General features: G+C 47.2%; 2 protein-coding genes and 1 long non-coding RNA gene across 3 annotated transcripts in view; all 3 read right to left on the reverse strand.

Moving 5' to 3' along the window:
* Nucleotides 1-8,460, reverse strand: part of LOC132439561 (transforming acidic coiled-coil-containing protein 2) — a 141,694-nt gene extending 133,234 nt beyond the window's left edge. The window contains exons 1-2 of the mRNA XM_069541501.1: nucleotides 4,171-8,460; nucleotides 3,489-3,602 (exon numbers count right to left, since the gene is read on the reverse strand). Coding sequence (XP_069397602.1) covers nucleotides 3,489-3,602; nucleotides 4,171-8,351 — 4,295 coding nt within the window. The 5' untranslated portion in view covers nucleotides 8,352-8,460. The remainder of the gene's footprint in view (nucleotides 1-3,488; nucleotides 3,603-4,170) is intronic.
* A 24-nt stretch (nucleotides 8,461-8,484) lies between these two features.
* Nucleotides 8,485-9,515, reverse strand: LOC138414306 (transforming acidic coiled-coil-containing protein 2-like). Its single transcript, XM_069541527.1, has 2 exons — nucleotides 8,530-9,515; nucleotides 8,485-8,488 (listed from the first exon to the last, which is right to left on the reverse strand). Exons 1-2 carry the CDS (start codon nucleotides 9,513-9,515, stop codon nucleotides 8,485-8,487), a joined length of 990 nt encoding a protein of 329 aa, XP_069397628.1.
* An 8,305-nt stretch (nucleotides 9,516-17,820) lies between these two features.
* LOC132439562 (uncharacterized) overlaps nucleotides 17,821-23,535 on the reverse strand; it is a 33,358-nt gene continuing 27,643 nt past the window's right edge. Inside the window, exon 4 of the long non-coding RNA XR_009522387.1 lies at nucleotides 17,821-18,051. This is a non-coding gene — a long non-coding RNA (uncharacterized lncRNA). The remainder of the gene's footprint in view (nucleotides 18,052-23,535) is intronic.

Below are 23,535 nucleotides of genomic sequence, written 5' to 3' on the forward strand. Positions count from 1 at the left end.
GCTACTGAGCCTACCCCCAAGACAAAGCATTCCCTACGTTTGTGTTACAGTAGGAATGGAGTTGCCGGGCTGAGACATGAGGGTCACCGTGGGAAGTCTTGGCCTTCTGGATCATTCGATAGCTGTGAGAGCTCTGTGAGGAGCTGGGGTGCTCCAGGGGGCAGCTACTCACCATGTGGAACTGTTGAGGGCTTGGAGTGTGGCCCGTCCAAACTGAGATGCACTGTGGGTACAAAATACAGCCCAGCTTGCAAAGACTTCATATGAAAGCAAGAATGTAGGATATCAGATTAATAATTTATATATTGATTGCATGTTGAAATGATAATATTTGGGTTACACTGGGTTACATAAAATGTATTATTGAAATTAATTTTACCTGTTTCTATTTAGTTTTGAATGTGGCTACTAGAAAATTTAGCATTGCATTTATGGCTTACGTTCTATTTCTTTTTTTTTAACATCTTTATTGGAGCATAATTGCTTTACAATGGTGTGTTAGTTTCTGCTGTATAGCAAAGTGAATCAGCTATACATATACATATATCCCCATATCTCCTCCCTCTTGCTTCTCCCTCCCACCCTCCCTATCCCACCCCTCTAGGTGGTCAGAACGCACCGAGCTGATCTCCCTGTGCTATGTTATGTTCTATTTCTACTGGACAGAGCTGGTCTATACCTTCCAGAGACCTTTGACTGTCTACTAAGAGACAGAGGTCACCCCGCCTGGCAAGCTGGAGGGGAGGGTCCATTCAGAATTCTTTCTGGAAATCCTTAGCCAATGGGAGAGTGGCAGCCCTTTTTCCTAAGAACCCAAAGCACAGGAAAGGTCAGCCCTTTTCCATCCTCATTTCCTTCAAGGCAGGGCAAAGCAGGTTCTGGAGCCCAGTGATCTAAATAGAAGTAGACCATGGGCCACAAATGCAAGCCCGGAATGCAAAAGCTACATAGGTAATTTTAAAAGGTTGATAGCCGCATTAAAAACAAGAAAAAAAGGTGAAATTAATTTCAGTAACATATTCTAACCAAGAACATCCTAAATATTATCATTTTAACATATAACAATATAAAAATTATTAACGATGTATTTTGTATTCTTTTTTTTTGGCCGCACTGCACGGCTTGTGGGATCCGAGTTCAAAGCGCAGAGTCCTAACCGCTGGACCGCCAGGGAATTCCCTGCGTTCTTTTCTTCACACTAAATCTTCAACCTCTGGGGTGTGTTTTACCCTTACAGCACAGCTCCATTCACATGTGACCAGTGGCTGCCAAACTGGACAGCACAACTCAAGAATCTAAAAGTCTACCACCCAACAAATCCTCAACCAGAGCGAAGCGCACAGAACACCCATTATCATGTAAATGTCTACTGCTCTGTAAACTGTGATAAGTCACACAACTCCAGCCACTAAGATTTATGTTTGCAAAGAGTTCTGATGGCAGCAGAGAAAAAGGACTCAGAATGTAAACAGGAGAAGACAGTGGATGACGCGACACTAACATAACGAACACCAGTCATCGTTAGTTGGTGTGGTTGTGGATTCTTCTCCTTTTCTTTATACTTTTCTATACCTTACGAAGTTTCTAATACTAATTTAGAAATTATAATTTTAAAATTTAAAGTGATTAAAACAAAGAGCCATAAAATACTTATTGAACTACTACTATATGCCTGGTCCTGAGATCTTCTTGTTCTCCAAGAAGGTGATAAAACATCTAGGGACTGAAGAAGGAGCTAATATGACATTTATGGGGAGGGGAGGGGAGGGGAGGGGAGGATTTTCCAGTCAGACATTGTTTCCTACGCTTTAACTGGGAATGTCAAAAATACATACGAGCAGGGGCTGCAGGGAATTTTGTGCTAAGTCAGCAGTGGAGACAAGTGTCGAATGCAGATTAAAACTGCATCTGTCTCGGCAGCAGCGTCCGTATCTCACTGGCCCAGAGTTATGAGAGTCGCTCTCGAAGGGCAGGAAAGGCAGCTGGGTGTCGGTGGAAGTGCTCAGACTCGAAAAACAGGTGATCATGCATTCTTTCAGCATGTGTAGAATATGCAATAAATCATTTACAAAACGCCTGCAGCTGTTTGGTAGGCTACACTGGCCAGCCACAGGTACTAATTTAAAGCCCAACCCCGCTCCGCTTCACACAAGCGTGTGCCTGCACACACACACAGACACGCACACGCACACACACCCACGGGGAGCTCTGCAAGAGCCAAAGATCGAAGGATGCTGCACAGCTTGGTCAGAATGTGTCTTTGCCACAGTATCTCCCTCTCCCCCGGAGGATGAAATCTCCCAGAAGCTGCTGTTGCACAACAGGGTGGCATTTCACTTAGGAAAAGAACAGGCAGGTATGCTGCAAAGTGTGAAGGTCTGGGATTCGCAGTTGCATCTATCATTTGTCCTCCTCTAATCTTTTTTTTTTTTTTAACATCTTTATTGGGGTATAATTGCTTTACAATGGTGTGTTAGTTTCTGCTTTATAACAAAGTGAATCAGTCATACATAAACATATGTTCCCATATGTCTTCCCTCTTGCGTCTCCCTCCCTCCCACCCTCCCTATCCCACCCCTCCAGGCTGTCACAAAGCACCGAGCCAATATCCCTGTGCCATGCGGCTGCTTCCCACTAGCTATCTACCTTACTACGTTTGTTACTGTGTATATGTCCATGACTCTCTCTCGCCCTGTCACAGCTCACCCTTCCCCCTCCCCATAACCTCAAGTCCGTCCTCTAGGAGGTCTGCATCTTTATTCCTGCCTTACCCCTAGGTACTCAGCCATAAAAAGAAACGAAATTGAGCTATTTGTAATGAGCTGGATAGACCTAGAGTCTGTCATACAGAGTGAAGAAAGTCAGAAAGAAAAAGACAAATACCGTATGCTAACACATATATATGGAATTTAAGAAAAAAAAATGTCATGAAGAACCTCCTCTAATCTTGAGAGGGGTGTGACTGCTGCTGGTGATTAGACATTCCTGCTTGAGATTAAAGCAAAGTTGAGCCCATTTGCCTCAAAAGGTAATGAACTAGATTAGGAGGTGTCGGGCTCAGGGGGTTGGGAGTCGTGAGGTGTGCTGTCTAAGGGGTGCAGGGTTTCTTTGCCGGGGTGGGGGATGACCATGTTCTAAAATTGACTGTAGGGATAATTGCACAACTCTGTGAATATATTAAAAGCCACTGAATCGTACACCTTAAATGAGCAAATTATATGCTTTGTGAATTACATCTCAATAAAGCTGGTAAGGAAAACAAAGATAAGCTCAGATATGAAAGCAACTCACTCAATTCCTTTAACAGCAATGGATCTTGTAGTTATCTTAGCCACTGCTTTACCTGTATAGAGAACAGGAGGGACTAGGTGTTTCTTTCTTAGATAAAGACTCATATATTAGCAGTACCCTCCTTTGCAAAACATCCAGCATGTCTCTGCCAAAGGCACGTATCACGATTCTCCAAAGGCCGCTACCTTTTCACTGACCTTTCTGCTCCGCCCGCACTTCGGGTCTCGTCTGAAATGACCTCGCCCATGACAGTTGGAGCATCCTCCTCGGGAACCGAAGGTAAGGTGGATGGGCCGGGCCCAGAGCTCTTTCTGGGATAAAGTAAAAGAAGCAATAAATATTTCAAAAGGCATTTTTCTCCATGTCCTACTGAAAAGCCCATTCCCCAGTTAAAGCTTTAAGTGTCTACTTCACCAAAATCTCAGGAAAAAATTAGCTTCGGGCAGCAAATGGCTTTGAGATGCCTTGGGATCAGTTAGGTCTCTCTGCATAACTCTGCATAAATAAATCCAGATTCAAAGGCAGATGTATTTGGACGCCAGAAAAACTTCTGATTGACCATAACCTGTGACCTTATAGTGCACTGCCACCCTGTAAACATTTCATGCTTTGCGAACAGTTTCAGTTAGAAGAATTAAAAGAACACAAGGCAAGGAATAAGACACGTTAAACAGACACAGCTCCCATGCCTCCAAAGCACTTCTCACGTTTTTCAGAATCACAGCACATCCAGAGATTGTGAGCAGGTAAATTTCAACAATTAGATATGGAAAATTTACCTTCTAACCACCCATCTCTTTGATTGACTTTTTAAAACCAAGTGGGAACCACTTTTGAGGCTGACCCCGTATTCCCGTAGGAATTTATTCTTGTAAGTACCTCTCGGCGTCGAGCGCTTCTGGATCCAGGCTTTGCAGCTTCAGGTCCCGAATCTCGTCAGGTTCTGCAGGTGAGGAGACAGGCACCTTCCCATCGCCAGCAGGAGTGGGGGGCTCAGGCCCGGGCTGCCCCGCAGCCTGCGGGTACCCGGCCGGGCTGTCCCCGCTCGGGGCGGCTGCAGCCTCCATCCTCAGAGCCCCTTCACAGCAGCTGGGGTCCCCAAGGCTTCCTGGCAGAGCTGAGGTACAAGTCGCACCAGAGAACATTTTCGTAGTACCTGCTTCAGGCAGGTGGGCACACACACGTGCCCCGGTCTCAGCTGTGCTCAAAGTGATGTCATCCTCTGCTTCCCTAGCTGCTTCTGCTCCCAAGCCGGGCTCCGGGGGAGTATCCACCACTTCCCCAGCTGGTGGCTCCAGGGTGCTCTGGGTGCCCAGGGCGTTCTGTGTTTCTGAGATCCCAGCAGCACCTTCATGCCTCCTCTCACCCCTAAGTGTGTCTGGGGTACAGGCCTCACTGATGGCCTCGGCCACAGTCGGAACAATCCCATGGGGAGAAGATGCTCCCTGGGCAGAGGTGGGCACCGACATGTCACCCAGAGCCCCTGGGTGAGAAAAGCCCTGGGCACCATCTTCTCTGGGTTGACTGTCTCGGCTAGATGTCTCCTGGTGCTGTTTTCCAGGAGGAATTCTGTCATCTTGAACTGCGCCCCCTTCTCCATGGCTCTGGGGAGCCACCTGCAAGTCAGCATCGGGAATCTCTGGAGAAGTCACCTGTGAAGACAGACCCGAAGCTGCTTCCTGCCGGCCGCTTTCCTGCTGGGAGAGGGCCTGGCTCCCAAGCCCCGGCCAGCCTTCCCCAGACCCCTCTGGCTTCTTGCTTTCTCTCAGCATCTGTGGAGGCCCACTCGTTTCCTTCCCCACGCTGGCACCTGGCAGGCTCTGCTCTGCAGCTGGCCGTGCCGGCCCCGGCAGCTTTTCCGGAGCTGGATCCTGGGGACCCAGACGAGAAATCTCAGCCTCTACAGTCAGCTCTTGCTTCTCCTCCTTTGACTGTATCCAGAGTCCGGCAGGAGTGGTGGGGAGAGGGGCGATGGCCACTCCTTGAGTCCCATCTGGAAGCTTCTCTGGGCTTGGCGTGGCGAGGTCCTTGCCCATCACACTCTTCCCAGCTCCTGCCTTTTCTCCCAGTGTGCTCTGGGGCCGATCGGCAGTCAGGGCTCCAAGCACAGACTTCTCAAAGATCTTGGTGATGTGCTCTCTGAAGTCAGGGAGCCCAGCGATCATACTGGTCTGCCTGGAGCTTGCGTCTACACCAGCTGATGCTCCCTTCCTGGGATCCTTGGAAGGGCCTACCATCCTCTCCCCACTGCGCTCTCTCTCCTCTCTCACTGCATCACCTGCTGTGCTCTCCTCACTGGCAAGGTGTGCCGAAAGTTCACTGGGCTTGGCACTTGCCCCGGGAGTTCTTGAGCCTTTCTGTTCCTCTGCGGTCTGCTTTCCCTTGGCCAGAAGTGGCACCCTGTCCAGGTAGGGTACGGAGTCCACAGGTCCCTCAAAGGTCGCAGCTTGGGGGCTTCCGCTGCTGGCTGGCACGGCAGAGATTTCCTCACCTGCAGCTCCTGGTTGCCAGAGGGAGGCAGGGGAGCCACACGGTACCTTCGTGGAGGAGGCATTTTCCAAGACAAGCAGGGGCTCCCATGTGGGACAAGGGCTTTCGCCAGGAGCTCTGAGGCCTTGAGGTGAAACAGCTTCCACGCCACTGTCTTCTGCCCCTTTCCTGGCAGCACCCTCCATATGCAGGTAAGGAGTGTCAGGGGCAGCCTCTTCTGGTGGCCTGGACGACAGGAGCCTCTTTGAGTCAGGGACAGCCTGGGCTGCAGAAATATCCACCTCGCTCCTGGGAATCCCACCCAGCTCTCCGGCTGGCAGCAAGGCATCCTGGCAGCTGGCGGAGGGCTGCTCAGCTTGGCAGGGTTCACCTAGGGCACAGGTAGAAGCTTCCTCCCCAGGGGAGGGGCACTGCTCTGTTGGGAGGAAGCCCCCACTCCGAGCAGCTTCTCCTGGCGCCCCCGGAGCCCGCTGTGTCCCCAGGTCTCCTCCGTCAGCGTTCCCACCAATCCCAGCAGTCCCACCACCCGCACCTTGATCCTCGGCTGATGGGAAACTTTCAAGAAGCTTCTGGGGCTCTGCATCCGTGGCAGTGGGATGCTCCATTTCCTTGTGTGGGGCTAACCCCGACTGCCGCCTGCCCTCCTGGGTTTCATCCCCGGCCTCTCTCTCTGGGGCCTCCTGGGTGGGTGTGACTCTGGGGCCGGCAGGTGCTGGAGCTGGTGGGCAGCGAGCTGCCTTCAGGAGAGCTACTGAATCAGGCCGACAAGGCGGGGCCCCCACTGTGTTCCCACTTGCCTTCTCTGTCTCACCCAAGTCCTGGAGCGGGGGCCAAGCGTCAGCTGCTTCCGAAATGCCTGCATCCCCGAGACATGCCTCTTCATGCTGGCTGCCAGCTTTCCGCCCATCAACCAGCTCCTGCTGGGACTTGTTTGGCCCCTGTCCAGCACAGCAACTTTCCTTTCTGCTCAAGCTACATGCAAGAGAAGAGTCTTGTAAGGTGTCTGCGGCAGGAGGTGGGCCCCTGGACAGCTGACTGCCACTGCATTCCCCCTCTTGCCCGTTCCCCCCTAGTGCAGGCAACTCCGGTCTCTTTGGTGCTGACAACTCCAGCGGCTCTGTCGTACGATTCTCCGCAACTGTGTGCCCGGGAGGTGAACTTGGAGCAGCAGACGGACTGCCCTGGGGGAGCTCGCTCTGAAGTTCTGATTCAGAAGCCTGTTCCTTTGCTCCATGAGTGGGCAAGCTCACATCTTCCCGAGGTTCCACAGGTGTGTGGATTTGGGGAGAATCTGCACCCAGGTTCTTAAGCTCTGCATCACCTGGGTAAGTCTCTTTCTCGCTTTCGCACCGTTGGGACTTCTCCCTGAGCGTTTCGGAGGTGGATGCTTCTGGGTCTGTTTGGGACTGCTGGAGACGGTTCTCAGAACACAGTGAGGGCCTCTCGGTTGCAGCCACTCGTATCCCGCTGTCCCCCGGGCAGGACAGGGTTTCCTGCTGATCTAGCTCCAGGCTGAGGGTCGTGAGCCCACAGTCCACTGCCAAGTTCTCCTCCTCAGGGGGAGGTGGCCCATCGGTGTGGACTTCCTGTCCAGCTGCATCACGCCCCAGCCCATGGGCGTGGGGTGGTGTCACCGAACCCTCCGCATCACAGCTGCCCGGCCTCTGCGTGGATGGGTGGCTCCTCGTCTTTATTTCAGATTTGCCCTCCGCCTCCTGGGCTTTGGGGACGACCTCTGTAGCAGGAGTTGACAGGAAATCCGATTTCTCTGATTCTAAAGCAGGAAGAGGGTCCATTCTTCCCAATGCCCCCACATCCTGAAAGGTGTCAGGATACTTGGTCTGCAGTCCTGGCCCCTCCCAGACAGCTCCCTCGGGAAAAACATGTTTACCGGCTCCATCCGGCCCAGAGGGGGGGATGGGATCCTGCTCGTGGAGCTGGTGCAGTGAAGCAGATGCATGGACCACTTGGGCTTCTCCCATCATCCCACAGGCTGCCGAGCTCCAAGCTGCATCTTCTGATGGAGAGCCGGGCCTGTCCACGTGCCCGGGGGCCTCCCTTCTGAGTGGCTGTGCTGAGGCCATGCTGGGAAGGCTGTTGCTCTCCACATCGCCAGTTAGCTGTGAAACCTCGTCCTTTTCCCCCTTTGGGTCAGGCTTGCAGCCACAGGCTTCGGGTTGCTCTCCCTGAAGGTTCCCAGGATCTGCACCCTCGGGGGGCTCTGGGGCTGCCTCCTGTCCTCTAGGGTCGGCCCCAGGTTGTCTGCTTTCCGTAGCCACAGCTGGACCCTCGGGGGCTTTGCCTTCATCCTTTGGCCCCAGTGACCTTCTGGCATTTTCATCTGATGCGCCGGGAGGGGGAAGAGGCAGAAGCCCTTGCTGGACCTCGTGGCTTTGCTCCCTATTCCAGAGCTCTTCCCTCTCCTCCGGGGGTGAAGGGAGAGGAACCTCTCCGGGGCCGCCTTCGGGACCCGCTCCCTCTCCTCCGAGGTCTGATGCGTGCTTCTCCTGTCCTGCCAACCCTGCTTCTGCCCGCTCTGTAGCAACGGGCCTCTCAGCATCGGAAATCATCTCTCTGGGCTGTTCTGCAGCAGCAGAGGCCCGAGCAGCTGGCTGTGAAGTGAGGCTTGAAGCTGGGTCCGTTTCCTCAGTCGCCGCGTGTGGGGCGGGCTCGGGGCTCACAAGCAGGCCCCCCTCGGGCTGGTCACCTGCCGTCACACAGACGGCCTGACGGGGCTCAGCTCCTTGCCTCCCTGTCTGCGAGTGACCCCGAGCATCAGGGGCATCCAGAGTCTCCTCCCAAGAGTCCTTGGCCCCCGGGGCCAGGGCAGGACCCAGAGACTCCCAGGGCAGCTCTGTGGGCGGCGGATGCACTCCCACTTGCCGCGGGCAGCTTTCCCCGGCAGCGACCTTCGCTCCTGCTCCTTGGGTCGCCCCTGGAGCACTCCCGCTGGGAGGGCAGGCCCTGAGCGCCCCCGAGTCATCGGTGAAGTCCTGAGGCGGCCCCTCCACTTGGCATTTAGGGGCTGGATCTCGCAGGGTCGGGTTCTCGGGTTCTGGGGGGGATTCTTCCAGGCCGGCTGAGCTCTCTTGGCCTGGTCGGGCTGCAGCAGGGGCCATGGGGGCTCCCCGCGCAGACTCTGGCAGGGGAAAGCCACCTGCAGCCTCTTTCCCTTGGGACTCAAAACCACCAGGCCAGCCATCCTCTCCACACAGCTGCACCGTCATCGGCTCTCGAGGAGCAGCTGCTGAAATTCCCGGCACCTGGCCAATGGAAATGGAGGAAGACAGTTTCCGCCCCTCCTCTTCCTTCGGTCCTCTCTCTCTTCCGGCGCTGGGGGCGATTGCAACCACCCTACGCTGAGTAGAGCTGTCCATCCCAGGGACAAAGGCTGCTGGGGCGTATCCTGGGGCATTTGGGGAAGGTTCCCTCTGGGGGTGTTGAGCCAGGGGACAATCTTCAGGTTCCGCTGCTGGGCTTGCCAAGCAACCTTCCGGGGCACCCTCAGCAAAGGGCACGGAGGCCAAGGGACTCCCCTGCTCCCAGGGCTCCGGTGGGCTGGGCAGTGGAGAATCTTCTTGGCCCGTGGCTTCCTGTGGGTGCTTCCTCGGCTCAGTCACCTCTGGGGACATGATGCAGGGATACCGGCTGGCAGCACCTTCAGAAGTGGAGCAGGAACCTCCATGCCCGACGCTGCCAACAATGAAAACATTTATTGTTTTATCAGTTCTCATGGATGCCAAGGACAGAGCCACAGCCCAGGCAGAATCACTGCACACCTCTCCCCACCAAAGGACACAACACACACCAGCCTCGTGCATCTCGTTCCTCTCCATGAAGAGACACCCCCCAATCCCACCCCACCTGTAACCATGACACGTGCCCTCACTCTCTGCAAAAATTAGTGCAGAAAATCTCAAACATTCACTCTGAGGCTTTCCATGCTGGTCAGTAGAGAATGGGGAAATATGGAAACTAATTCATAATTGTCTACAATGCAGGAAACTCAGAAGGTTTTGAATAAATATAAACCATGGTAGAGAATTTGGATGAGCTCTCTGTAGTTTACAGAGAGGTCCTGAACACTTCTGGGGATCCTTAGATGTTCAGGAAAAAGGCAAAAATGGGCAAAGCCAAGCTTTGAAATCAAGAGCTATTCTTGCAAACAGTTAACTCGATTCTTTACATTCAGCGGGTGGTACTGTGAGGCATGATCCAAAAATCAATTCTATTTAGCTGTGGAATTTCTGCATATGAACTACATATAAAATTCCTGGGAGCTGAATTACCTTCATACCCATATGTGTCTCAGCTTGAAATTACTTTGCTGTACAGTGTGTAAAGGAAAACTGTGAACATGCAGGAAACTTGGGGGCATATGGCTCAGAGTCAGGGACTTGCTATAGATCATTAACTATCCAGTTACTGTAAAATAGCTTATCACATCCCATATTTAGACTGTGTTTCTCAATTCTGTATAGTTTTAATGAGGTGTATTTTTTAAATTTAAAAGCAATATACGGCCAAGACAAAAGTTTGAAAATGTAGAAAAAATGCTTGCCACCTGAAGTGTTCTAGTGAATTTCCTTTTCTTCCTATGCAACTCTTTAGGGGGTGCAATTTTTGTTATTTTTACATAGCTGTGATTCTATATACTTTTATGATCATGTATCTTTCAGTATCAAAAGAAATTGCTCAAGGCAAAGTTAACAGAAGTATGGCTTTTCTAAGGCTTTTACCATGTTCTTTGAAATTATTACAGGGAGGAAAATTTATGGCATCTTCTTGTAACTATTACATACACACACATCCACATATTCATAGACCCACAGTGTTTTGGATACGACCAGAGGAAAGATTTTATTCTACGTGTCCACTACCAAAATCCTATCTTTCCGTGCAGGGCAGCGCATATACGTTCGTTTATGAGAGATGCATATAGTGGGAAGATGAAGTACATTTCTGTTCAAATTTAGAAATATGTTTTATGGACTGAATTGTGTCCATCTAAAAATCCATATGTTGAAGTCCTAATCTATCATGTGACTGTATTTGGACACGGGGCCTTTAAGGAGGTTAATTACGGTTAAGTGAGGTCGTAAGAGGGAGGTCCTAATTCAGTAAGACTGAAGTCCTTATAAGAAGAGGCAGGGACACCAGGAGTCGCTCACATAGACAAGAAGGCCATGAGCAGATGCAGCAAGAAGGTCCCATCTGCAAGCCAGGAAGAAAGGTCTCCCAGAAACCAACCCTCCAGCCCCCTAACCTTGGAATTCCCTAACTGAAAAACTACATTTCTGTCACTGAAGCCACCCAGTCTGTGGTCTTCTCTTATGGCAGTGTGAACAGACTAATACAATAGGTATATTGGGCATTTATTGTACTATCCTTTCAACATTTTTAAGGTTTCAAAATTTCCAAAATGAAAAGCTGGGAAAATAATAATGGATGAAATTTATTGGACATCAGTGCTTTACATGGATTATCTCATTGAGCCCTACCAGTAGCCATGCAAGATGGATATTATCACTGCCATTTTGTAGATAAGAACCCCGAGAACAGAGGGGTTAAGCTTGAATCTGTTGGGCCATAATCTTCTTATTCACTCTATGCTGCCTCCAAAAATAAAAACTTCCATGGAGGGGGACAATGTCTGTGTCCCCAAAATTCAAATGTTGAAAACTAATCCCCAAGGTGATGGTATTAGGAGATGGGGTCTTTGGGAGGTGATTAAGTCAGGAAGGTGGAGCCCCCATGAAGGGATTAGTGCCCTTATAGAAGAGACCCGAGAGAGTTTCCTTGCCCCTTCTGCCTTGTAAGGACGCAGAGAGGAGGCGTCCAATCTGTGAACTCGAAAATGGACCCTCACCAGACATAGAATCTGCTGGCACCTTGATGTTAGATTTCCAGCCTCCAGAACCACAAGAAATAAATGTCTGTCGTTAAGCCATCCAGTCTATGGTATTTTTATAGCAGGCTGAACAAACTGAGACAGAGGGCAAAAGTCTCTTTACCCGGCTCCATTCCAGCCTCTCGCCAAGCCCCTCACCTATGAAATGTACATGACATCACATGACATCCTTGAAGGAGGTGTGTACACATGTCACCACACTAGTTGTCCTGACTTAATGCTTGTTCCTGCACATATGACATTGAAAAAATTTCAGATGGACCCAAGAGAGAGAGTTGGCTACTATCTCAACCAGATTAGCATTTTCAGACCAAAAGCAAGGTTGACAAGAGCAAAGAAGAGAAAACCCAGAGGGTAAGTTATGGGAATCCCTCCAATCCTCACATGGTCATGAGGACGGACGCACCCATGGAGAGCCCTGGCCCCATGCTGACTGACACGTGTGAAACCACCAGGTGTGCAGGTAACGTGCCTTGGCCTGGCCTCTGCAGAGCAGCATTTCTGGAAATCAATGGATTGTTCCAGAACCAGCAACTCTGCACTCTTGAATCTGGCCATTTTCCTTTTAATAAGCACTTTACACTGAATTGTGTCTCAATCTTTAACTAGGGTGTCAAATGGTTTAGTAGCTGATGAGATCAATGGTGTGTAATTCATAAATGAAGGGCTCCTGTTGATGCCTGCTTGCTCAAGAAGCGCAGAACACAGCCCCTCTGCGCTGGTAACAAAACAGACAAAGCAGCTGCTAGCTCAGGAGAGTGTGCGGCTTCCCTTCAGGCTGCCTGAAGTCAGGACCATCTGGGGACGAGATGACAAATTCACTCAATCTGGGCACCTTGAAAACCTGCAGGTCTTTGGAGACAGCAACCAGGAACACATCTCCCAGAGTATGAGCATACGACTCCATTCAAAATAAGGACCCAGCCTTGGTTTATTTCGCCTAAGCTGGGCACCAGCAATCTCTGTGATTGCCCATCAGAAGCCAATTTTTAAAACCAGATTAAAGCCACTCACCAGGAGCAGATTTGCCCAAGGGCAGGAAAAATTCTAAGAACTCATCTGTGAGGGCTCTGCGTTAATGGAAGCTTCCATAATGTCCTTTTGTGCTTCAAGATTGAATCACAGTGTGCAGGATGGAGGTTCAGCTCAGAATCCAAAGGCGAGCTCTTGTGGGCTGGGCAGCGTGTTCTCAATGGAAGGCTTTCAGCCCAAAGTGGGCACAGCCTTTGAATTGAGGAGGGGAGGGCACAGCCTCCCCGGTGCCGACCAGCCGTCCCCAGCCAAGAAAGCGCGAGGCATGGGGTGCAGAGACCTGGGAGGAGGGGTGATTTGCTGCAGCGAAGGTCTAAGCAGAGGATGGAGATGCAGAAAATGTCCTCCCCACCATCCTAGCTGGAGACAATCACATCCAGATGGGTTCCTGAATGAATAGCTCTGAAGACACACGCTCAGGCCAAGTAGGAATGCTTAAAAAGGGGAAGGAGGCTGGTGGAGGGAAAAACAAGCATGCCCCTGCACTACCAGGCTTTAAGGGAAGCAGCAAAACCATAAAGCAAAGTCGTCAGGATGGAGAGTCGCCGCTGACTGAGCGTTTACTAAGGCCAAGCCCGTGCTGAGCGCTTCAGTTATGATTACATTTAATCCACACAGTAGCCAGGCAGAGCGGATGCCCCCCACTGCACAAATGAGGAAATATTCACAGAGAGGTTCAAGACCAGACCCGGGTCGCACGCGGAGCTCCCACGGCAAAGCAAGATCGAGCCCCGCCTGGCTCCAGGACCCTGCTGTCTCCTGCTTCCCTGTGCTTGCTGGCCTCGCCTCTCCTGGACCGATGCAGCAGCCTCTTCTCCCACCCACTCTGGCCCCTGCATTCTCTTCTCCAGGCTGCAGGCAGAGCAATGGCTTAGAAATGAAAGCCTGACCCTGTCACCCTCATGGGAAGACTCTCCGGTGGTGGCTTCACTTTGCAATCAGCTGTGCCCCCAGCCTACCTCTCCGGCTTCGTCCCACGCAGAGCTCCCCATCCGTGCATTTTCCTGGAGCTGGAGCCCTCCTGCTTCTCCCTGCATATCTCAGCCCCAATCTTCACTTTTCGATGAAACCTCCCTGGACTGGCCTCTGGGATCAGCTCTCCTTCTACAGCCCTACACAGTGAGGGCACTAGTCACAGCTGCCATCAGAAAGGATGACCATTTCTCCCACTGGAGTATAATGGAGACTGGGTCTTGCCTCTTTTCAATATTGTATCTCCAGTGCTTGCCATACTGCAAACATTGAATATATGAATGCATGAGTGGATGGATGGATGGATGGATGGATGGACGGATGGACAAATACAACTAAACGCAAATCAAGGATACTAGATATGCAGAAATGCTCCCAAATCCTGGTTGTTTGACTTGAAGATGAGGAAAGTTCTTTTCTTCCATACAGTCACAGCACTCTAGTGATCTATGAGTCCAAACCTCTCATTTGACAGGAATGAAGAAACTGAGGCCCAGGAAAGGCAAAGTACTTTTGTTTAAATACCTCTGCCAAAGAAATGAGGTTAAGGCAGCACTCCTCAACCACAGGTCCCTTTGCTCACTGGTGGGTCTGATAAGTTAGGGGGTACACTGCAAGGGATTTGTTATTAATTATAAAGCACAGAAGTCTGCGAATGATTTGTAATTTTCATAAATTAGCCTAATTCAAAAGATGATAAGGTGTCCCCACAGAACATCGTCTCTGTTACTCATTCTGCATTCTGCTGCAGTTTCTGGAAAAGGAAAGCATGGGGCCGAGGGAGATCCAGCAAGTTAGACCACAGACCCCGGGGACTACCTGTCCTCAAGCACGGCTAACGGCTGGGGCTGGGGTGAGGGGCACGGGGGCTGTGGGTGCCCCTCGGCTTCTGCACCATGCCGTGGCCCACAAATTAGGGGCTTTTCTGACACTTCTGAGTTCTCAGAGAAGTCTGACACTTCTGCCCTATTCTCCACTCCTTTCGGGTCGTCGCCCCAGGAAGCAAGGCTTCTCTGATTGGTTAGATGGGGAAGGCAGCCCCCCGTAGGTTCAGTCTTCCCATGGGTGGGAGTTAAGGTGTTCAGGGTCACTGAGATGAGCTCACCCACAGTGCAGCCCCTCTCCCCGCTGCCTGCCTCCCCACCCTTCAGGGCAGCCTGCCCTCGCACACAGCCTGGCGCTGGTGGGACTTGATTCCAGGCACAGTATGCCAAGCCCCTGGTTGGCTCTTCCTCCAGTCCAGCCTCGCCAGGGTTCAAGCTGGCTTCCTTCTCCCTCTCTGACTCCAGCCACCTCCTTCACAATTGATTCAGAATCTGCTGCGACCACTGACCTTCGACACCCGCTGAAAGGAGTTCAGGGTGGAGATCAGGAATGAGGCCCTCTGTGCTCTGGGGAAAACTGGCAGAACAGGCCTCCAGAGACTGAGATATTTTTCAGGAGGAGGTTTTATGAGCCCATGTCTTGCACCTCCTCAGATCTAGAAAAGCACTAAGATCGTGAACGGAGACAGCTGCTCCTCGTGACCAGCAGCGGCCTTCTGCTGAGACTGCTTGACTGCACGCACCCCCTTCACCAAAATCCTGTGTAACACTGACCTTCCCCCCACCCCTTCGGAGCAGTTCCTCAGAGCTCTCTGAGAGGCTGTCTCCCAGGCTGTCGTCCTCATTTTGCCCCAAATAAAACCTAACCCACGGGACTTCCCTGGTGGTGCAGTGGTTAAGAATCCGCCTGCCAATGCAGGGGACACGGGTTCGAGCCCTGCTCCAGGAAGATCCCACATGCCGTGGAGCAACTAAGCCCGTGCGCCACAACTACTGAGCCTGCGCTCTAGAGCCCGCAAGCCACAACTACTGAGCCCATCCGCTACAACTACTGAAGCCCGCACACCTAGAGCCCGTACTCCGCAATGAGAGAAGCCACCGCAATGAGAAGCCTGTGCACCACAATGAAGAGTAGCCCCTGCTCGCCGCAACTAGAGAAAGCCCGCGCACAGCAACGAAAACCCAACACTGCCAAAAATAAATAAATAATAAAATAAATAAATTTTTAAAAATTATAAAAATAATTAAAAACAACAACAAAAAACCTACCCCACAACTCTCACGTTGTGCATTTTCTTTAAGTCAACAATGAGATGAATACAAAATATATTTTTAACGGACGCCATAACTGCTCACTTAGGTTGACTCCTGCACTGTGAGATAGATCACCATTCCAGAGCCTTCAGTGAAGGAATTTACATGGTGAGTGATCTGTGCAGAGCAAAGACTCTCAAGTTAATAAGGATATGACAACCGCCATGCTTTAACAACTGCAACAGGGTATCTCACAGAGAAAGGCACCTCCTCAGAAACTTCTTTGTGGTCCGAGCAGATTAAGTCCAATCCACACTCACAGCCCTAACTTGTCCAAACAATGCTCCCTATATGGATGCCAGCGAGCCTGCTGACCTTGGCAGCCCTGTCAGACTCAGCTTTGTATTTTAAATCCAGTGTTAACTCTTCTCTGGCTCGTTCTGCATTAGAAAAAAGAAAGACCACAATGCTTAAGCAATCCACGCAATAAACGAAAGAAAATTATTAGTAGGTTCTAAAGAGTTATTGGGGAAAAGGGTGTGTGTGTGTTGGGGGTTGGATAAAACACCAAAGCATCCTTAGTATTCAGCCTGTACTTTGCCACATGAACTTTTATTTGACTTCAAGGTCAAGGTGTTGGTCCACTCATGAGACTTCATTAACCAGCATAAGGAGGGGAGGGCACAGGCAACTGAATTCCAAAGAAAATTCAAAAACTGTCCTGTAACCAATTTTTTTCAGCAACCCTCATGTGGGTGTTGACCAAACTGTGTGGTTCCCAGCCTCAGTGCTGGGCTTGGAGTGTGACCCCCAAGCCTTCCCTGTAGCTGGAATGAACTCGGTGTCTCCTCCTTCTGTCTGTCTGTCACTGTACTTCAAATGTATGTAGATATTATCACAAGAAAACAGAAATTCATTTAAACGCATTTCTGGCGTAATAATTACTTTTGATCATTTGGATGTTTCTTAATGATCAATTACCAAAACTAAAACTACAATCCCATTAGAGGAGGCATCTGGGTTTTCTGTTTGTCTGTTTTTAATCTAATAAGATATTTCTTGAAGAAGATAAGTAAGATGTGATCACAAAGTGAGATTTCCATGAATGTTATTCACAATAAGTAATCAAATGTCTCTAATGTTGTATACAGGTAGTTTTTTTGTTTGTTTGGTTGGTTGGTTCGTTTTTTACATTTATATATATTCGTTTTCAGATTCTTTTCCATTATTGGTTATTATAAGATACTGAGTAGATTTCACTGTGATATACAGTAGATCCTTGTCGTTTCCTTACTTTATATATAGTAGTGTGTATACGTTAACCCCAAATTCCTAATTTATCCACCCTCCCCGCCCCCCGGTATCCTCTTTGGTAACCATAAATTTGTTTTCTAGAGGCATCTGCTTTTATTCACAGTAAAGATTTTTAAAATTCTAATAAGCACGAATCAAGGAATTGGGTAGAGGGACTTCCCTGGAGGTCCAGTGGGTGAGACTGTGCACTCCCAATGCCCCCAGGTTCACTCCCAGGTCGGGGAAATAGATCCCGCACGCATGCCACAACTAAGAGTCCGCATGCCGCAACTAAAAGATCTTGCGTGCTGCAACTAAGACCTGGTGCAGGCTAAATAAATAAATAAAAATAAATATGAAAAAAAAAGGAATTGGGTAGAATGTTTAACTGAGAATATGAAGATTTCCTGAATTGTAAATTAAATCCCACTACTCATCCATGGAAAAATGCAAATGACAGTTTTGTCCATGTGCTCGGATTATGGGGGTGTTTTTATTTGATTTTGACACCACAAGGGTATTTTGGACAAGAAATAGTGGGAAACATGTTTTTGTTATATTCCTTCTTGATAAGACTTCTAACATACATTAGAATAATTTCCCTCCCTTAGTCAACAAAGTGCAAAACAGAGAACACACTGGAATTTTCCCTTGATGACTGAAAAATCTTTCAGCGGATTTGGGCCACTCTCTGAAAAAGAAGATGTTACCAATATCACCTACGTGAGACTGAGCTCCAAAATGTGACTAAGTGTCTCTTGTTAGAGCAAGTCCCAGGGATGATCCATTTTGCTGAGATCTGTCTCTCTGTGATCCCACTGGTCTACATGGTGGTGGGGGTGGTGGTGATGAGTCAACATTAGTGGTGGCCAAGCTGGTTCAATGTCAAAGACATAAAGACCATCCTAGGCTCCTTCCCAGCTCTGACCCAGCTGCAGTGACGCATTTGGGAAGATTAACTGCTGTCAAAGTTGGCATTTGAGGCTGTAAAAAGACACAAGAGACAGCAAGTGGCTGTGATACAAGCTGCTCTTGAAGAGAAAAGAGAAACAACTCTTGCCCCTAGCATCCTCTCTCTTACTATAATTTTTTTTCTAGAAGGGTCTCGCCACCTCTCCCAAAATAAATGCCAGGTGTTTTTTGCTGCATTTCCATTTAAAGAAAAAAATTTGATATGGTGGTTTTTCAAAGTTTTCAGGGAGCCAGGGTTGGAAAATTTCATATATAGAATTATTAACTAACAGGAGGTTGGGCTGATGGGGGATTGGCTTCTACAGGAGATGTGGGAAATGAAGGGCAGTGATCCCTGGAGATGGAAAGTAACAGAGTAAGCCCTGCTCTCGCCCCCGCTTAAGGTCTGGAGAAAGTGGCCCAGGGTGGGGGACCCCAGCTGGAGCCAGATAGTCTCCCTGACTTAAGGAGATTGAGCTGGGTGCTGGGGGGGGGGTGGTGGTGCTGACCAAGGCATGTAAAGTTCCCAAGGCAGAGCACCAAGAAGTGAAAGCTGGGCAAAGAGAGAACTTGGAGTTGTACAAAACACTGATCGGCACATGTATGTATGGAAACCACGTGGGACTAGGTACAGACCACCTGAAAAGCTTATAGGGAAGAATCCTTAAAGCTAATACAGAGCTGGGAATAGTTCCCATTCCTACCAACCACAGTGGAAAACCTCATAATTCATCGGACGTCTGTTAGAGTACTAAGAAGGGTCTTGCCTCAGTAGTGGAGAAAATTAACCCTAGACTAAACGCTGCTCTGGTCTCACCTTGAAAGCAAAACCCAAAAGGATTAAGCTGATCCAAATAACTGCATCCCAGAGCAAAGTTCAAGAATATTTATAGGAATACAAAAATATCCAGCATCTGAAAGCTTCAAGTCCACAGTGCCTGGCATTCAAAGAAGCAGGAAAATAGACCCAGACTGAAAAGAAAACTCAGTTCATCAAAGTCAACCCAGAAATTGTGCAGATAACAGAAGTAGTACACAAGGACTTTTTAAAAAGTAATATAACTGTATTCCATATGTTCAGGAGGCTAGAGGAAGGATTGAGCATGATAAGTACAGACATGGAAGATATAAAAAGACCACATAAAACTTCTAGAGATGAAAACTACAATGCCTGAAATGAAAAACACACTGGGAGGGATTAATAACAGATTAGTCATTACAGAGAAAAAGATTAGTGAACTTGAAGACATAGCAGTAGAAACTCCCCAAAATGAAACACAAAGAGAAAAAGACTTTAAAAAAAAAAAAAAGAACAGATCATCAGTGAGCTGCCAGACAACTTCAAGCAGCTGAACGTATGTGTAGTCAGAATCCCCAAAGGCGGCAGAGACATTACAAAAAACAGTTGAAGAAATAATGGTTGCAAAATTTCCAACTATGATGCAAACTGTAAACCCACAAATCCAAGAATCTAACTTCTAGCACAGGAAACAAGAAGAAACTTACACCAAGGCATATCATAACCAAATTGCTTAAAACCAGTGAAAAATTAAAAAACATTAAAATCAGCTGGAGGAAAAAAACAGAAGAACAAACTTAAGGATGACATCAGATTTTGGAAACAATGCAAGCTAGAATACAGTGGGATATCTTTAAAGCAATAAAAGAAAAAAAAAACTGTCCAACTAAGGACTCTTTGCACAGTGAAAATATCTTTCTAAAGCACAGATGAAGATTTTTTTTCAGGGACTTCCCTAGTGGCACAGTTAAGAATCCGCTTGCCAACGCAGGGGCCATGGGTTTGAGCCCTGGTCCAGGAAGATCCCACATGCTGTGGAGCAACTAAGCCTGTGCGCCACAACTACTGAAGCCCGTGAGCCTAGAGCCCGTGCTCGGCGACAAGAGAAGCACCGCAATGAGAAGCTTGTGCACCGCAACGAAGAGCAGACCCCGCTCGCCGCAACTAGAGAAAGCCCGTGCGCAGCAATGAAGATCCAGTGCAGCCAAAAATAAATAAATAAATAAATTTGTTTTGAAAGAAAAGATTATTTTTCAGACATGCAAAAGCTAAAAGAATTCATCACCAGCAAACCAGTATTTCAAGAAATACTGAAGACAGTCCCTCAAACCAACAGAAAATAATACCAGAGGGCCGTCAGGATCTATATAAAAGAATAAAGAGCACCAGAAATGGTAACTATGCAGGTAAATATAAAGTCATTTTGCCTCACTATTTAAATCTCTTTTAGAAGATAATTGGCTATGTAAAGCAAAAATACCATATACTGTGGGATTTGTAACATGTAGTAGTAAAATGTATGTCCGCAATAGCACAAAGGCCAAAAGTGGAGAAATGGAAGTATACTGTGCAAGATTCTTCTAATATACATGAAGTGGTACAATACCACTTGACAGTAGATTGTGATACTTTAAAGATGTATATACTATAGATCCTAAAGCAACCACTTAAAATAACACAAATAATTGTAATAAGTCAAAAGGGAGGTAAAGTAGAATCATAAAAATAAATTTATTTTAAAAAGGAGAAAAAGGAGGAAAAAAGGAACAAAAAAATAGATGTACAGAGAAAACAACAGGACCGTAGATTTAAGCCAACTATATTAATAATCACATTAAATGTAAATGTTATAAACACTCCAGTTAACATGCAGAGGTATTCAGAATGGATTAAAAAATCAAGATCTAACTATATGCTTCCTACAAAAAAGGCACTTTGAACTTTGCTTAACAAGCACAAATAGGTTAAAAGTAAAAAAATGAGGGGGGAAAAGGTATACCATGAAAATACTAATCAAAAGAAAGCTGTTGTGTCTATATTATATCAGACAAAGTCAATTTTAGAGCAAAAAATATTACCAGGCATAAAGTAGATCATCATAATGATAAAATGTTCAATTCATCAAGAGGATGTAACCATTCTGAAAGTTTATCTAACAACAGAGCTTCAAAATACATAGTGCGGGCTTCCCTGGTGGCTCAGTGGTTAAGAATCTGCCTGCCATTGCAGGGGACACGGGTTCAAGCCCTGGTCTGGGAGGATCCCACATGCTGCGGAGCAACTAAGCCCGTGTGGCACAACTACTGAGCCTGTGCTCTAGAGTCTGCGAGCCACAACTACTGAGCACTCATGCCACAACTACTGAAGCTCAGACGCCTAGAGCCTGTGCTCCACAACAAGAGAAGCCACCGTAATGAGAAGCCCGCGCACCGCAACGAAGAATAGCCCCCACTCACCTCAACTAGAGAAAGCCCCTGCGCAGCAACGAAGACCCAACTCAGCCAAAAATAAATAAATTAATTAAAAAAAATATATATATATATAAAACGCAAAAACTGATAAAAACGGAAGTGGACAAATCTACAATTATAACCTAATGGCTCCATACCCTTTTCTCAATAATTTATTCAACAAGTAGATAGAAAATCAGTACAGATATAGAAGACTGGAACTACACTATCAACCAACCTGACCTAATTGACATTTATTAAACACTATTCAATAGTGGCAGAATTACATTCTTTTCAATTGCAAATGAAACATTTATAAGACAGACCATATTCTACACATTAAAAAAAACTCAATCAATTTTAAAATATTAAATTATTCAGAGTGCATTATCTGGCTACAATAGAATTAAATTAGAAATCAGTAAGAGAAAGATATCTGGAAAATCCTCAACTATTTGGAAATTAAATAATACATTTCTAAATAGTCTGTGAGTCAAAGAACAAATTAAACGGATAATTAGAAAGTATTTGAACAAAATGAAAACACAAATATCAAAATGTGTCAGATGCAGTTAAAGCAAGATTTAGAGTGACTTTTAATGCCCTAAAATACCTATATTAAAAAAGGACTCAAATAAATGACCTCAACTTCTACCTTAAGAAACTATAGAAACACTGGTTACACAACAGTTAAGTGGTGATACCTAACACCACTGAACTGTACTTAAAATTGGTTAAGATGGTAAATTGTATGCTTTGCCTTTTTAAACCCAATAAAAAATAATTTAAAAAAACAATTAGCAGTGTTGATTAAAAGAAACCAAATACCAAAGTATACCTACCGTTCAATACCATTTATATGAAATTCAAGAACTGGCAAGACTAATCAGTGGTGGTAGAAGTCAGAATAGTTGTTATTCTTGGGCAGAGGTACGGACTGGGAAGTGACATGAGAGAATGTTCTGGGGTAATGGAAATAGATCTGGGCGTGATTACACAGGGGTATAGGCGTGTAAACATTCAACAAGTTCAGATTTATAAGCTTATGGTACGTATTTTATACCAATTTAAAAAAGGTAATAGAAAAAAAAAAAAACTATGAAGACAGTTAAAAGACTCATGGTTGCCCCTGGAGAGAAGGAGGGAGGGATGAATAGGTGGAACACGGGAGATTTTTAAGGCAGTGAAACTATGCTGTATGATATTGTAATGGTGATTACATGACATTATGCATTTTTCAAACCCATAGAACGTATAATACGATGAGTGAACCTTAATGTAAAGTATAGATTTTAGTTAATAATGTATCCATATTGGTACATTAATTGTAACGAATGTACCACACTAATGCAAAATCTTAATAATAGGGGAAACTACTGTACAGAGGAGGGAGAGATTTTGGGAGCTCTCTGTACTAAGTTTTTCTGTAAAACCGCTCCAAAAATTGTTCATTAATTATTTAAATATATTATATATTTATATTATATTTATACGAATAAGTTATTTAAATGTTTTTTGTATTTAAATATATAAAATATATGTATATATACACAGAGCTATGTATAATGTATATACATTATACGTATATATGGATATCTGCACAGAGCCATGACAATCAATAAAGAACTAGAAAAAATAGAAAAGTCTGAGGGAAACACACTAATATTTTAAAAACAGTTGTCTGTAGACGGTGGGAGTATCAGTGACTTTCTCCCCCTCTACTTTCTACTTTTCTCTATTTTCCAAGTACTGTCTCTGAATGGAACAATGCTCCTCTTCTCCGCTTCTTAAAGGTTCTGTTGAAACCAGAGGAGCAGAAAGCAGACACACACCTAATTCAGCGCATGACCTTCTTTTCCAGCCAGTGTCAAAAGTCAGGGAGCTCCTCCTTTTCTCCCTCCCTCCCACTCTCCTCTCCGTGTTTACTTCCTGCCAGAGATAAATAATGAGTGAGAAGCAGGACAGGCTGGTGGAAGCTGCAACCGGCGCTGCCTGACACACCCTGCCTTGCTTGGCAGGAGCCTGTGAACAGAACCCGGACTTCACAATGCTTTGTTTGGAAGAAACAGCATCTACTGCTTGGGAAACATAGGGCCCAGACCTGAAGCGCTGGCCCCGGCCGCTGCTCATAAAACCGATCAGATCTTCTTGCTTCTTCTTTTTTCTGGGTCTGAGAACTGACCTTCTTTATAGGGAAATTAAACTTTGAAAACAGACTGGGGTTTGCTTTCTAATGTGTCTCTATGGAAGACCACAAGGCAAATCTTT

This window comes from Delphinus delphis, chromosome 16 (genome assembly GCF_949987515.2).
Source record: "Delphinus delphis chromosome 16, mDelDel1.2, whole genome shotgun sequence".
Lineage (NCBI taxonomy): Eukaryota > Metazoa > Chordata > Mammalia > Artiodactyla > Delphinidae > Delphinus > Delphinus delphis.